The sequence below is a fragment of the Urocampus carinirostris genome, chromosome 1, assembly GCF_059441175.1.
Source record: "Urocampus carinirostris isolate Australia breed hairy pipefish chromosome 1, RoL_Ucar_1.0, whole genome shotgun sequence".
NCBI classification, from domain to species: Eukaryota; Metazoa; Chordata; class Actinopteri; order Syngnathiformes; family Syngnathidae; genus Urocampus; species Urocampus carinirostris.
In genome coordinates, this window is record NC_142349.1 from 40,106,823 (window position 1) to 40,123,711 (window position 16,889).

The window sequence follows — 16,889 nt, forward strand, 5'->3', positions numbered from 1 at the left end:
TAAACCAAAGTTTCAATATAAGGAAGTTGGACAGATAAATGGACCCAGAAATGTCCCGGTTCAATTCGACTTGCTATTTCAAAAAGTTTCTACATCAACAGCATTCACGTTTTAACATTATTATCTGTACTGTAACCCTAACCCTAACCCTAAAACTTTGTAACCTAACGAGCTATCAACATTCAAGCCTGGCAAATATCTGTCATGGTGCATCATTGTTTATTAAAATGTACACATCCCAATCAATGGACTGGTCACATCAAATCAATATGTACAGTGCAACACATCTGGTCTCCTTCCAAAATACAACACCTGCGTCTCTGATCTTGCAGACAATCTCGGAGTTGGAGGCCCACTTGTTGCATTTGCGCGAGGAGCTGCAGGTGGCCCGCCGCCAGCACAAGCAACAGCTGGACGATATGGACGTTCTCCTGGAGGAAGAAAGGCACAGGGCTCACCTGGACAAAGAGGCGCTGCGTTCCGACATGGAACGTGCCCTCCTTGACCTCAAGAGAAATCAGCAGCTGGAGAAGGAAGCTGCCGAGGAGAAGGTAAACTGCTTAAAAATGTTAGGCGGAAGAAAGCAGAATATGTAGTCTCCAGAATGCAAGCAAAGAATGGAGTGTCTCTTTGATCATTGATAGGTGATTTCCATATTACTTAATTAGTTTTAGGGGCACAGATTTAAGAGGATGAAGGAATACATAGTGTAATCGTTCTAGCAATATTTTACATACCGTATTTTCCACGCTATGAGGCGCACTGGAATATAAGATACACTCCCCCAGAAATTATATTTTGTTATATATGTGTGTGTAATTATATATACATATATATATATATATAAATAGAATAGAATAGAATATGCCTTTATTGTCATTGTTACAACATGGGATATGCTGTGACAACGAAATTGGACGACTCCAGTTCCACATTTACAGTGAGGATAAGGAAACAAAGAGATAAAGGAACAAAGAACAAACTGACTTTGTTGTAAGTAGGCTTTGTAAGTGGGGGGGGGGGGGGGGGGGGGGGAGAAGGTGCTGAGGGGGGTAAGGGTCAAATAGAGTTGCTGGATACAACCGGAATGTTTGTTTGATGTTTGATCATCATATATCATCTCATCTCAGCTACACCGCTTATCCTCAGTAGGGTCGCGGGGGGTGCTGGAGCCCATCACAGCAATCATCGGGCAGTATATATTAATATATATATATATATATATAAGACGATATGTCGCTTGGAGTTAAAACTACAGTAAGGGGTATTTTTGCCTTACAAATATATAAATACCAAAAATAAATGCTGTATTTGTGCGTTGATTGATCAGTCTAAATATAACGCTGATCAACGTTACACAACATTGGATGCAAAGGAAATCAAAACCAGATCGCGGCAGGAGAAGCGTCGGATCCTACTCGCACTTAACTAGGGATGCGCAGTATACGTGAGATGATAAGGCATGAGGCTATTTCTAATCATCACACTATTTTTAGTTACATTGTTGGTCTTATTATTGGGCTGGGCCACATCAGTACTGTCAGACATTAAGCCAGTCCGTGCTACAAAAAATGTTGGGCACCACTGAAATATAGTATTGTATCGCCAACTGGTAAAGGCTTCAGCGTTTGTCACTGACAATATGTAGTTTCAGCCTAGAAAGAGTGAAACAAAATGTTATACCAATTTATGATCACCTCCTGCCATCTCTTTGACTTTGACTAAAATATTGTGATAATGAGATTTGACCTAATGATTTGTTGTTTTCCATACACTTCGCTCGTGACCAGGTGGTTAGGATTCACTACTCTCACCCTCACTATCCACCATTGTTATGCAATTGTGGTCAGACATAAAAATGAACTGATCAATAATAGCACAATTATGGTAATTTACCGGTATACATTTTCAATTCTATCTGTGTATAAGGTGCACAGGATTATAAGGCGCATGTTAAAACCTTAGTCCAAAAAGGTTATAAGAACACTAAATGTGCATCAGGGGCAAGGGCTTGTGTTTGGTCTTGGCATTTGTGGGGAGCAAATCATATTGTAATGTTTTTTTTTTTTTTTTTTTTCGGGTAAGCACAGAATAACAATGGTTAGGACACACCCCCTTTATCCATGCAAAAACCACACCTATGAACAGGAATGTCCAAATATTTTCCTCTAATGGGTACACGCAGAAGAGTCGCTTTTTTTTTTTTTTTAAATAAAGCTAAACCAAAATTATATATACCGAATTGTAGTCAAAAGTATACACAAAAGATTTCTAAAAGTTGCTGTACGGAATTTCGGACCTTTTTTACCCGCTGACGCCATCTTCTGGCTTGTGTCGTCCTTGCAGCCTCAGTTGAGCTTTTTATGCTGCGTGTTCAATAACGTGCTCTGTTTTTTGAGGGGGAACAAATAACATCTTATATTTTCATATTTTTGGATTGGCGTTTGGACTGTACTTGAAACTTTTTCTTACATTCTCCGTTATCATGCTACACTAATAAAAAATAGCGCTGACAAGCATTAAGTCAATCTTCAAGGTTGTTTTTTTAGAAAATTAATTAAAAGAAATATGCATACGCATAATACATTGAAAAAAAAAATATATATATATATATATATATATATATATATATATATATATATATATATATATATATATATATATATATATATATATGTGCCATGTATGCCATATATATCATACATACATACAGATGAAAGGTTATAACTTAAGAAAGGTTCTAGAAATCCTGAAAGGACATTCAAGATTTCTTTTGGTATTTTACCTTGTAAATCAAGTGAGTCCAATGATGTGGTGCAGCCTTGTTTTTTTTGTTTTTTTTAATTAAAACAATGTAAGCCAACGAGATTCAATCATAAAATAATTGAGCCAAAAAGATTTTTACCTATGAAAGGTTATTCATCTTCCCAGGACACTATGGTTCAGCGTTGATTGCATCCATAGGCAACACAATGCGTCGGCATTCTCTTTTTGTTTTGTTCCCTGCGTCCACTTGTACTGGAAGATTCTGATAGTTTGTTAGTTCGTAGTAGGCACGCCACTCAAAGGAGCGTGTTGTATTTAGTCTTCTGTGTATATCTGTGGTTTTAGCTGCCCATTTAACTTTCCTTTAACACACAAATGTCAAAGTCAAGGCACGCTGGCTGCATTCGGCCAGCGCAAAAGCTTTCTACTGCCCCTGAGATGATCTTAAGTAATTGTTAGAATTGGCTCACAGATATTTTGCATGCACATTTGTTACATTTCCCACAATGCATGGGAATGAACACGCTGGAGAGATGTGATGCCAAGGCTGTCTTGATACTCTAAAGGTTTGGTCCTGAAAATATAACAACATTAACAACAGTTTACAGTCAGGGTGTCACACCAACAGTAAATCGCTTAATAATCCTTTATATGAAACCTTTTTAAACAATCTAGGTTCATTGTTGAGACACTGTATGATGAAAAGCCACTGAACAAACTTCAATCCAAAACAAACATTTTACGCAGAAGCCCTAGCAAAACACCTAGAGCAATTTAATTGCGTGAGCGGTAGAAATGGGTGGAGCTATATAGAGGGCACGCTCACTCTTTCTCCTTGCCCAGCACTGTCTGCACTGAAGGTAAATACGTTGGTATCCTCATTTGCATTATTTTTTTACATTTTGACAAAATAACTTGAAATTATTATTTGGTACAAAATAGCAGTAAAAATGAGCCTCAGTACTCTTAAGTAACTAGGGGAGGGAGATGAATTTTACGTGATACTGTATATTCATATTGATATGGGACAAAGCCAATCCAATCCCATAAATCACCTATAAGTAGGTACTTGGCAATCATTATAAAAGGTTCACAATTTGAACATTAAGACTAATTATTTACCAAACTTATAAGAATAAATGTTATATCTTGTTTAATTTAACACTCATTTAATATTTAGAAATGGTTTGCAATACAGGGGGCCACAAAATGGTAAATAGCAGGCTACGGAATCACCATTTTTTCTGGTGGTCCTTTGTCCAACTGTGCATTTTTGCTTTGTTACTGCGTCAGACTGAAATTCAAACAAGAGGAGGAGCGTTTCCTTAGTAGTGTCTTATAACCTTCTACTCCTACCAGGAACAAAGCAGCTCGGAGAGAGGCTGTAATGTTGTATCGCCCTAGCAGGAAGCTAACTAAAGGTAGTGCTGATCAGCCGTCTTCCCGGTAGACCCCACCAAAGCTGACGTTTTTCATTAGACTCCACCCATGTGGCACATGCGCAGCATGAATTCACAAACTAGGAAAAACAAGTGACTTTTTTGGGCTTCATATGGAGGAAAAGAATTGGGCAAAGACTGGGTAATTCCCATTTGAAGGCTGAGCTATTCCCACTTTGAAGTCAAAACATTTTATTTTAGGTGTCTTATCGTTTTTTGTGTGGCCTTCAGTTGTGTGGGAATCCAGAGCGGATTTAAAGCAGTGACTGTTGAAATAAGACGGATAACAGTATCTGTGAGCTACTTTAATGAAAAAAGATAAATGAAAGTTCTGTTATTTTTGGTTAGTGTACTACACCGTGTTATATACCGTATTTTCCACTCAATAAGGATTATAAGGCACACCCCCAAAAATAGTCCTTTGTCGCATATTTTAATACCTATTGCGACCTGGGCTATAAGGTACCCAGACAACCCAGATCTCAATGGTTAGGGCACCGACACTTTTATCAATTGACCAGCAGATAAGAGCTACATCAACAAATCGATAAAGTCGATTATTAGGAACTTTGACAAACAAATGTAATCATCGATTCTTTGTGTCACGCTATTTAAGATGGACTAAGCACATTTCATTATTGCAAATAAGAGAGTGCATTGAATTTCCTCTTGATCTGGCGACGAACTTGTAGTAGCACATAAGTCCGGCAAAGGGCGCTTCGAGACTATTTTGATGCACGAGGACATCTTGATCCAAATCCAAAATTATTTATATAGTACTTTTCAGACACCAATATGCAACCCAAAGTGCTGTATCATAAACTTCAATGTACAGTACATAAGATAAAATCCAACAAAGTACTCGCATTCCCCTCTTATATTGGCTCTCTTTTTTGCACATTATGAAAAAGTATTTTGCATATTTGCAGGTGTATAGAATACATTTGTATGTATTTTTGTTTATTGTCAGGCTATTTGACGAACCCATGTATTTTTTATTGTTTTATTTTATAGAATTATCTTTTGTTTTTTGCACTTTTTCTCAATCTGTTCAAAACTTTTCATATTTGGAAGTTGAAAATGGATTTTCTTTTAAATCTTATTCGATTTATCGGAAAATTTATCGACAAATCCATTGATTATTTAATAATTGTTAGTTGCAGCCCTAGTGTATTTGACATATAAAAAGTCATTCAATTTGACCTCATTATCACACTTTTTACTCATGGTGGCAGAAACACTGATTTGCATAGTGTATACTGAGAGGTTAAACGGTCTCTCCACGTCTTCATCATCAATCATTAATATGTATACGTAGACAAAAGGGCTATAGTATTTTTACAACAGACCTTGTTTTCTGTTTCTATCTTTCGTAAGTTTATTAACGCAAAGGTAAAGAAGTGGATGGACCATTTAACCTATCAAAATGCACTATGCAAATCACTAATTCTCGCACCATAAAAATTGCATGAGAACGAAATAAGCTCTAGTGCCTTTTAGTAAGGCATGTCTACTGGTGGTATGTATTGCGAATGATGTGTTTTCTGCCAACCATAATTATCCAATACGGAAGTATATCGTAACTCGGACTCGGGCACATCATCACTTTTGCTGCTGCTGGACCTTAGTGCTGCATTTGACACAGTGGACCATATTATCTTGCTAGAACGGTTGGAAAAATGGATTGGTCTCTCAGGAAGCGTCCTATTATGGTTCAGATCCTACCTCTCAGATAGGACACACTGCGTTAAATATGGCGAATTGACATCTGAGCCATTTAGTGTTACTTGTGGTGTTCCGCAGGGTTCAGTGCTTGGCCCCCTTCTCTTCAGCATTTATATGCTTCCACTAGGTGATATTATTCGTAAGTATAATATCAGTTTCCATTGCTACGCAGATGACACTCAACTCTATCTCCCGATGGAGGAATCTGCCACACTAAACTGTGGAACTTTGGAGGCCTGCCTCACTGAGATAAAAGAGTGGATGTCACTCAATTTCCTGCGTCTTAACCCTGAAAAGACTGAATTTTTAGTTATTGGTCCTTCTAAGTCCCGTGACTTATTCTCTAAAACCGCAGTGAACTTGGACAATTGCCACATCACACAGAGTGACTCACTTAAAAATTTAGGTGTCATTTTCGACCCTGATCTGTCCTTTCAAACACATGTGAAGAAAATTACTAGAACCGCTTTCTTCCATCTCCGTAACATTGCTAAAATTCGTCCTATACTTTCTCAGTCAGATGCGGAAATCATAATTCATGCGTTTGTTACCTCCCGTCTCGACTACTGTAATGCACTACTTTCCGGTCTTCCGATGACCAGACTCAAGAGTCTTCAGCTGGTACAAAATGCTGCAGCGAGGCTTTTAACAAGGACAAAAAAGTACGACCACATCACCCCAATTTTGGCTAACCTGCATTGGCTCCCTGTTAGCCTAAGATGCGATTTTAAGGTTCTCCTACTACTATACAAAATCATACATGGACTCTCCCCCTCATATCTTTCAGATCTGATCTCCCCCTATGTCCCGGCCCGAAGCCTTCGTTCCGAGAGCGCCGGTCTCCTGGTGATCCCAAGAGCCAAGAAGTGTTCCGCTGGTTCGAGAGCGTTCTCCATCCGGGCACCGGTGTTGTGGAATGCTCTTCCCCCTGAGATCCGATCTGCAACCTCGGTGGAAATGTTTAAATCTAGGCTTAAAACTCACTTCTACTCTATAGCATACGAGTAACCTAATCTTATATGTAATAACTTGTGAAGCCCTTAGAGACTAATTGTGATTAAGGGCTATACAAATAAAAATGACTTGACTTGACTTGACTAAAGGTCACTGTAATATGCACACCTCTAAACACTACGCATTTCCAATCATATCAACTGTATTCTGCGAGATATAAGGCGCGCCTGGTTGTAAGGCATACTTACATGCTATTTGGGGTTTTTAGCTGCGCCTTATGCCGAAAAATACGACATATCCCAAAAAAAAGCATCAAACGTCTTTCTCTCGCACTTTCCTGACTTTATATTTAATCTTAAAAAATTAGACTTAGCAGCAGCAAGGGAAAACTTCCTACTTTGTTGTACCCTGTTTTTGCTCTCACATGGGACTGAAGTCAGCCAGTCTTCAGATCGTATATTGACTGCATGGCCGTTTGGTTGGCTTAAAATGTTTCATTGCGTTTGATGCACACCAAAAACGCTGTCTGTGCAGTCCACTGCACTCTTGCAAGCAGAGCCTGTGCAGTTTTTTTTTTTTTTTTTAAACACATCTCCCAGATCCTGGAAAAAAAGGCCAGAGAAATCCATTAAATCCATGAATGGATTCTCATCAAAGACGTTTAAAAGAGGGAGGGAGACAGAGGTAGGGGTGTTAGGGAGTAAAATAATGAGGAACAGAATATCAGAGAAGATAAGAAAAAAGCTAGTTGGCTGCTTTTGACTTGTGCTGTAGAAATACAGAGGAAAGGGATGGTGAGGAAAAGATGTGTAGGAAGTCTCTTTTTAGGTATTGCCGTTGAACTTTATCTCAGCAAGTGTGTGCGTGCCAGCCAATCTCCGTGCGCTACTGACAGGCTTGTGAAGCCACCCGATAAAGACGCCTCATCTGTGGATACAGTAAAGCTCGGCTCCTCTCGCTCACCCACACCACTTCCTTATCTAACTATTCCTTTTCTCTTTGGCTGTTGCAGTTCCCCTACACTCACACACACGGTGAGACACACACAACTCTCTCTATTCACCAAGTATAGTCAAACTTCGGGGTTTATGTTGTATGAAATTCGTCGTCTGACAGTAAATCGGACTTTTTATTTGGAGTTTGAACACAACACAGATGGGTAGTTTGAATTTATATATATTATAAGTCGCACCTCCCCAAAAAATTGTCTTTTGCCCTATATTATTTTTTTGCACACAGACTATGAGGCGCAAAGAATTTAGAATACAGTTGGGCTCTTTATACACTTACGGCATGTAATGGTACAATGTGTAATCAGCCAATAAATATCGCTGATTAAAATCACAAGAACATTTTTCACGGGATTCAATCCTGGATCCGGAAGGTTACAGACATCACATTTTACCACTCCTACCAGTGGTGCAGATGACATACAAAACCCCATTTTACCTTATCTCATTATCACACTATTTTTACTTACGGTGCAAGAAACACCTATTTGCATAGTGGATCCTTATAGGTTAAACAGTCTCTCCACTTTTTCACCTGTGCGTCAAAAAAATCGCGTTATATTATGTATACGTACTTAAAAGAGCTTGAATTGCATTTTTTAAAAGACTTTCTGTTTTGTAATTCTGTCTTTTTCAACGTTATCGACACAGGGGAAGAACTGAAGGGACTTTTTAACGTGTCAGAATGCAAATCATTGTTTCTGGCACTGTGAGTATGGTACTTTCACGACTTTGGGGGGCACCGTGTGAAAGGGTGCAGTCTCTGTAGGTGGTTCTATTTCTGTGTCGAACACATACACAATGTTCACCCCAAGATAGGGCACTGGAGCCCTCTTCTTGCGGCCGCGTTCCAACCACACAGACAAGCATACAAGTGTGCGTATTTAAAAATACTACGGAAGCAATACCGAGTTTTGTTGTGGTTTATTTAAGTATTGATTTTGAAGTAAAACATACGGATAAAACAGAATTTAAAAAAATAAAAGCTGGTGCATAACAATTTGGCACTCACTTTACCAATAATCCATAACATAACCGTCAAAATCCCTCTCCTTTGTATGAACTACATTTCCATTAAAAGGTTCGCCTTCTTCACCTTCAGAGTCACTTTCCGAAAGCTCCCAAGTGTCAACAATCCATTCTTTTCATCATAATCAAACAATTATTTTCAAACTACTAAATATGCTACGGCTTAAGCATCTATTAATGGTGCCTCTGCAAACAGTGAAAGCATTGCGTGTGACCTCACGCGTCCTCTTAGGTTGCGAAAATCTTGTGGTGACCACGGGAGATCGCATATATGTTGCATTTAGTGGGAAATGTGAACGATCTTACGATTTAACTAATATTTGAGGGACAATTCTGGTCCGCCTCTGGTACCACAATAACTTTCAAATTGCTAGCTACGCTACGGCGTTAGCAACCACAAGCACTTCTGCTAGCAATGCATTGTGTGTGATGTCACTTGTTCTCCTGATAGCAATCAAACAAGAGACGCTTAAAAGTCACAAGAGATGCATAGATGTCACATTTAGTTGAAATGTGAACCTCGCAAAACATTGGATTTCACCAAAAAGTGTTGTACGTCTTGACTTGGCCAACGCTCAAAACTTTGACCTCCCAGTCTTGTAGGGCAGGCGTCCAATCCTAAAGCCACAGAGATGGTTGAGGGCCGCTCCTCTGCTTGAGCAACAAGGGGCACTGCACGGTAGGGCACGTCGCAAAATTTGAAGAAAATCTGAGACTTATGAGCGCCTGATGATCGTGAAAATACAGTAAAACATAGTCTGATAAATTATATGCCTTTTCATATGTAATTTTTGAGTGATTGGTTAAAACTGGGTGCAAGGGGTGGACACTGTTGGATATTCCAATAATTTTTGGAATTAAATCTTTTTTGACCATACTCCTTATATTTACTCAATTACATTAGTTTTAGGATATTTTGTACTTTGGGGAGTATTATTAAATCACTATATGTTTTACTTTTACTGGAGTAGCTTTGTGAGGATTAAATTTTATTCTTACTCCTCTACATTAGGCTACATTGAACTCGTTATTTAAATATGTCTACGTAAATACGCGCATTTCTCCTTCGCTTGTTTTCTTCTCTTATCTCCCCTCTCCTGCGTCTGCCTGATCGAGAGGTTCTCTCTGAGCTTTTCAAAATGTTGCCATTTTATTTTTATAAATTGTGCATTTTATTGCATTATTTTTGTTGCAAGATAAGTGGCACTTTATACACCTTTATTATTGTTTTTTTCCAATTCTCAAAATAAAAATTACGTTTATTATAAGGACTTTATAAGGCTTTTAATTTTTTGCAATTCCTGACAAATTGTTTTTTTTTAGGCCATTATGGCCCTTTCAACATATTCGGTTGCCGGTCCCAGGGCTTTATTGTTCTTACTTAGAAGTCGCCGGTTCGATTCCCGGCTCCTCCGTGTTATATGTCGAAGTGTCTGAATCCCTAGTGCCCCCAATAAGCAGGTAGGCGCCATGCACGGCTGACTCCCTATTGGTGTGTGAGCGTGTGTGTAAATGGGTATGTGTGAAGCACATTTTAAAGCACTTTGGGAGGTCTTCATTGACTTAAAAAGCGCTATATAAATGCAGACTATTTACCATTTTCATTCTGCCTGCAAAGCCTGTTAGAATAGTACTGAGGCTTTAAATGTACTACTTGTGCTTAATTTATTTATTTGATTTGTACTATTATTATTATTTTTATATTGCTTATTAAAGCACTTGATTTTACCTTGATTATTTTAATCTATTTTGGAATGAAATGTAATTGTTGATTAGATGGATAAATAAGATGTTGCTGCAGTTACTCAATACTAGTTTTTTCACCTAGTACTTTTTTACTTTTACTCAAGCAATTATTTGGATGACTACTTATTACTTAAATCCTATTACTCTGTGATACCAGTACTTTTACTTGACATCTGGCGCCAGAAAAGTTTTTATATTCAGCCCCTGAGATGATCTCGATTGATTAATGTATCACTCTCATTGTGTAAATGTTTTCACTGTAATTTGCTTTTAGTTGCACTTCATTTTGTTGGAGTGAATTGTGGAAAATTGCTTTTTTTTTTTTTTTTTTTTTTTTTTGAAGTGATTTAGCCAGGCTTTCCTAAAATATAGGCTACTGATGTTGTCTGAATAATACCAGCATCTTTCATATAATGTCCGTGTAATGTGGATTTTTTTTCTTTTGTGCCTGTTTAAAATCAAGCAAGAGCCACAAGAAAATAGTGTTTTTTAATACAATCTTATTGGAATACACTGGTTTTAGGTAGGTTCATTTAGTTTTACTAAACCAAATGCATCATTTTAAATTTTAAACATTCAATCAGTAGCTTAATTTTTTATTTAGCCCTTCTTTCTTTTTTCGATTTTGATACTCAGGCCTCAACTCATTGATGGTGTGAAGTAAAAGGTCAGGAGGCTTCAAGTTTGATGGCACGTTAAAAGCATCTTTGACCATAAAACTCCTGGAGCAGATCAGCTAGCAACATTTTGACCGGATCATTGACCTATCCCTGAAGTTTCGAGGGACTGACCTAAATGCAATCAAATCCAAACTCTATCAAACATCACATGCCCCAGTTCTTGCTGCTTTGGATTTCTAACCTGTTGAAATGAATTATTCTTGGAACCAGCCTGGGCGTGGCATTTGCAATCCAAAAGCACAACGGGTTATGTTTAAAGGGCTTCAGGTGTGACGTCTTTAGCAAAACTAAAAAACTTCAAATGAAAAAAAAAAAGAAATTAACAAACATATTATGCAAAACTGACTTTTGGAATATTTTTAGGGTTGTTATTTGAAGAATAGTGCTGATTCTTCTGTAAATATTCGCCAAATAAAGGTGAAACTCAGCACTTCTCATCACCAACAGAATGGCGTACGTAATTTGTTGAATTGACGTGGCAGCATTGTGTTTAGGGTTATATATTCTGGTGGATGGAATTATGACAAGTCCTTGTCAGGAAAAGGGTGGTGTGGAAGCAAAGTGCAGAAATACTGGTTAGGACATTAGATAGAGGTTGTTGATTCAAGCAGGGTTCGGTACACAGGAAGTCAAGTAGCTAGGGGATTATCGTGGTCGAGTATGCAGTTAAGGAGTCGCTGTTCCAATTAGTCCAAATAGCCAGGGCGACATCCCTAGAGTTCGTTTCGCAGTACTTGTGATCCGGGAGGGCAGGCAAAGGTTTAGTACCCTGGATATGACGAAACGCTGAGACCAGAGTACTTAAGATGTAACATGAAGACAACAAACTAGCACCAAGCCAAGGATACAGAGTGTTTAAATATTGAAAAGGAAGAGGTGTAATTGGAGGGTAATCAGGACACGTGACACCAGGTGAAAATTAGAGTTAGGAAGTGGGAGGTGGAAAGAAAGAAATGAAACCAAACCTGAGTGCAGGATTGTAACAGTTGTCAATCACAGTCATTGCTATGTCAAGAGTCATGGCAATTAAAATGTTTCACGTACACACCTCGTTCGGCTGACCCCGGCTAACACTTAATTTTAAAGTTCTGTTCAAGAGGTGAGGTTGATTAATAAACCAAACGACGCTGATGGAAACGTAGAAAAATGTATTTATCGAAAATGTCTGCCGTGTTTGTTTGCCAATAACTAGTGCAAAACTCACTGAGCGTAGTGGGTAATAAATGTGACTGGTCTTTATCAGAGACGAATTTGTTGCTCTACCTATAAAAATATTTTTTAAAAAAAACGGGGGGGTTCAAGGTAGAGCTGGATGTTGAAAGATGTTTTGTTGATGCAGTAGTTGCCCTGCTTTCTTCTAGTATGACTATTTCTGCCATTATCGGTACTTCTAATCAAAAGTGTGATGCTCGAACACTCCAGGTTGTATCGTTAAAATTTGTTCGAGAAATTATTAAATCCAAAAACTAATCCAAACACTCATCGGCATATGTTCATTTTGTTCTCATAAACACACCAATTGTTAGCACATAGCATTCAGATTTTCAATAGATGGAAGGTTTGCTACTTCCCATTTAACATCAGTTCGTTTTGATTTAATCCTAATAGTTATTATTCATTTCGATTTTAAAATTTCGGTTTGGTTATTAGAACAGATTATAAATCTCATTGACCGTGTGGAAGTATGATTGCTATATTAGTACTTCAGACTTACTCCAGGAGGAATTCAGAGTAGGGTTGCTACTTCTCCACATTAAGACAAGTCGGTTGAGGTGACTCAGGCATGTGGTCCTAATGCCTTCTGGACGCTTACCTAAAGATGTGTTCTGGGGATGACCCACGTTTTGCTGTAGAAACTGTTTATCCAGAGTAGCTCGGGAACGCCCTGGGATTAATTTAGAAGAGCAGGCTAAAGTGGCTGCGGATGGGTTTGTCTGGGCCTCCCTGCTGAGGTAACTGCTCCCGGGACCCGACCCCAGATTGGTGGAGAAAATAGATGGACTAACTCAAATACATGATATTTTGATGAAAATTTTGCAGTTTGACTCAATCCTCTCCTTTGCACCTGTTGTCGTCGACTTACGGGGTTGCTATCCTGCTATTTGGAGATACACTAAATCACATTACGTCCTCAGTCATGGATTAAGAAGAACACGGGCCAAAGGATGATCAAAGAGGGCCCACATTCACCTCTTGCTTGCAAATCAACTTAAGAGACAAAAGAGATGACGAAGGTAGGGAAAGAATCCAATTTTGCCAGAGTTCAAATTTAAGGACGTGGGTGGATTAATCCCCATTAACCGCAAACCTCCTTTGATGTGTCTTAACTTTGGCTGTCGTGATATTAATGCAACATTGTTTTAAAGACAAAGCAATCTGCTGTTATTTTGTAAACAAGCGTCAGTGTTTTTTGATGCGAGTTCACACAAATCAGAGCTCCTGAGCGCAACATCGGCGCCGATGGCAGTAAGGGAGTGACTCACCCACAGATGAAAGAGTCAAAGTTAAGGCTCTGCCATCGCTCTCCCCCCCAAAAAAACACACATCACACGACTCGGTTGCTCACTTTTTTGAAGTCCTCCTAAAAGAGGGAGGCAAACGACACACTTTCTCAATCGCATTAAAACATGGCGTCAGGCCGCTTCCATCCCGTGGCACGCAGCAGATTACACTTCGGTTTGAAGTGGAGTTTTAAATGGGACACCAGGATGTTAGGCCCTTCGTCTCTCTGTTCCTTGTTCAGCGCCTTGCATCTTCACATCAGGCAGACTCGCTGATCAAAGTGGATAAGCAGGCATAAATGAAGGGAAGTGAGGTCTACCTACCCAGGAAAACAGTATTCTGACCCAGTTCAATTCAAGTTCAATGACCATTTGGATAATGCTGCTTGCCATGATCAACCTTTCTGCTAGAAATTGGTCTTATTTGATAACTTGGTACAAGTAGCTTATCAAGTCAAACCCTTCACCGCTCCGTTGAAGCCAGGAGAACTATGTGACTTTTCTGACTTGTGTGTTTTTACGGATAATAGAGAATAGTCAAGTGTTGTATGTGCAAACTATAACAACTTAGAGAGACTTTTGGAAGTCAATGTGAAACAACATTAGGATTGTAGATACATTTGTGATTTGATCATTATTATAGTTTGTGGCAAACATATCTGCTGTGTTATAATGAAATACTACATTGAGACAACTCTAAGATGGTTAGCTAACTGGGCAACTCACTGAACAAGGCAGCAGCCGGGTTTTGTCTTAAACCGATTAAAAACCTCAAGTAAAAATGACTTTCATCTCAAAGCAACAATTACATCCTTAAAATGATTCTTCAAGAAGACCAGTCTAGAGAACTACCAGAACACAAACATATTAATTGGTCATATTATGTTGGTTGGTTGGAACCCTTAACCACTCGGGTCGCAGGAGCACCATTTTCTGTGGTGTGCCTTGGGGCAACTACAGCCTGGTGGCGCCCAACCCTCTTCAGGCCAACATTTGGTCTTGAACCGTTGACCTTTCGCATTCTAGATTAATGTGCTAACCACTGCACTAAGGAAACATACACAATCTTATAAAAAAACGATCGATTAACAGAGGTAACTACATAACTCAATTCTCAACTCAGACTTATATTTCTAGCACTTATAATTTTAGTGGATAAAGTATACTATAACTGCATAGACAGGTCTGTAAAAAATAAGATTGGTCATACAGTAAAAACAGTGCAATCTAAATAACTCTAAATAAAGTTAGTTCATATAAATGCAAAAGTGAATGATTAAAATATAATTTTGGCGTCTGAAACAAGTAAACACAGATTTTTTTTTTTAGAGTGTCAATAAATTACTAACGACCTACAGGTGATGTTATAAAACAGTCAACCAATGATGAGCCTTATAGAATGCAGTGTCTTCTAGATTTTGGCAAGAAAAAAAGTGGCAAGTATGATAAAATGTATTCTTTGCTCATATGTTCACGATTTTTACTTCTAAGAAGTTATAAAAAAAATTATATGGTTCCTTAGGACAGAGCCATGGTCAGGACATACTAAGACTTATGACCATGGAACGGGATTGGACTCAAGCGTAACTAGTCAAAAAGATAAACCTCAAGTAAGTGAGTCCATGTCACATACAATAACAATGTCATAAGTGACATTGAAGAGGTAAGCAGTTGGATTCAATTGACGTACAGTGTAGATGGTAACAACACATTGCCCACACTGTCGGAAGTTACTATATTCGATATTTTTAGCGTTTGATTGAGATTGCATGATGTTGATGTATGCTTACGTCAACGTTAGTGTCTAATTGTGGCATGTGACGTGTGGCTCAGACAGAGATTAAGCTGGCGGGGATGAAGAAAATGTCTACTGACAGGCAGCAATGGCACACTGTGAAATGTAAAATAAAGTCTCATGTCGTTCTGGCTCCCTTCCTCGCTCACAGACAGTTACACAGGCAACGCAGCAAGACGACGATGATTACAGACAAACGAGCAAATAGTGTCTCCCCCAGCTCTGCCAAGCTGCCACATTGAACTCTTTTCCGACAGACACCAGAACGCAAAGTCGTTTAGAGCGCTCTCAAACGGTGCTGCCACTGGAACTGAAGGCAGGCTGGAAGGGGAAATTCAATTTCCGTGTCAGCCCAATCCATCGGCATTAGTAAGCGGCTAATTTGTTGCCTCCACCCTTCCACTGAGGTGATTACCTGTGGACCACCCCTCACATGTCCTGGTTTTGTGCCCACTGACATCATCGTCTTGTCAGATAGCATATTTTAATCTTCGCCATCAAATTCGGCTGTGGGACGATGCTTAAAACCGCAAATTCTTCCCCGCAATGCAAGATGATTGGAAACATGGAAAGGGAAGAGGGGGGTGGGGGTACAAAAATGCCATATGGATGCAATATCCTGTTCGGGGTTACAGACTGCTCTTGACAGATTCTGAAAATTCTTCCCCCTGATTTGAAACAAAAAAATCACCTGGAATCAAGTTTACGCTTGGGGTTTGTTTTGGTGGTAACGTTCAGTGGTGACTTAGCTCATCCAGGTTAGTCATTGGTTTGGCCCTGGATCATTGTTTAAGTGTATCTATATCATGGTTTTGTTGACTGAAAACCAGACCTATCCAGTCACTGCCACCAAGCATATTTTTAAAACGAGGCAAATCTGAAAAGAGCATAGCATACTTTACATTGTAAAAGCATCTTAAAAACGCAAATTTTTACGGATTGTCCTTGATGTAACGAAACCATTTTTGCAGACATGGTGAGCTATGCCAGTTTTGTAGTTTTTCAGGTACCTTGTTTCAGACTGATCGTGATGTTTAGACTGTTAAATGGTCAATCTAACATATAGTTAACCTAAATCTAAACGGCTGCTAATCTGACTTTTTGCACTACTGGCAGTTCTTTATAGCTTGCCACTCCTTGCACATTTGCTCTCTGCACTATTGTACTTACAGCGTTATTGTTACAGTGTTAATGTTACTGTTTACCTGACTTGTTAACCTGACTGCCCATTTTGCACATCTGGT

At 38.9% G+C, this 16,889-nt stretch overlaps 1 protein-coding gene across 1 annotated transcript in view; it reads left to right on the forward strand.

Moving 5' to 3' along the window:
• Positions 1–16,889, forward strand: part of cep112 (centrosomal protein 112) — a 192,486-nt gene that overhangs the window by 91,626 nt on the left and 83,971 nt on the right. The window contains exon 20 of the mRNA XM_088338786.1: positions 333–551. Coding sequence (XP_088194912.1) covers positions 333–551 — 219 coding nt within the window. The remainder of the gene's footprint in view (positions 1–332; positions 552–16,889) is intronic.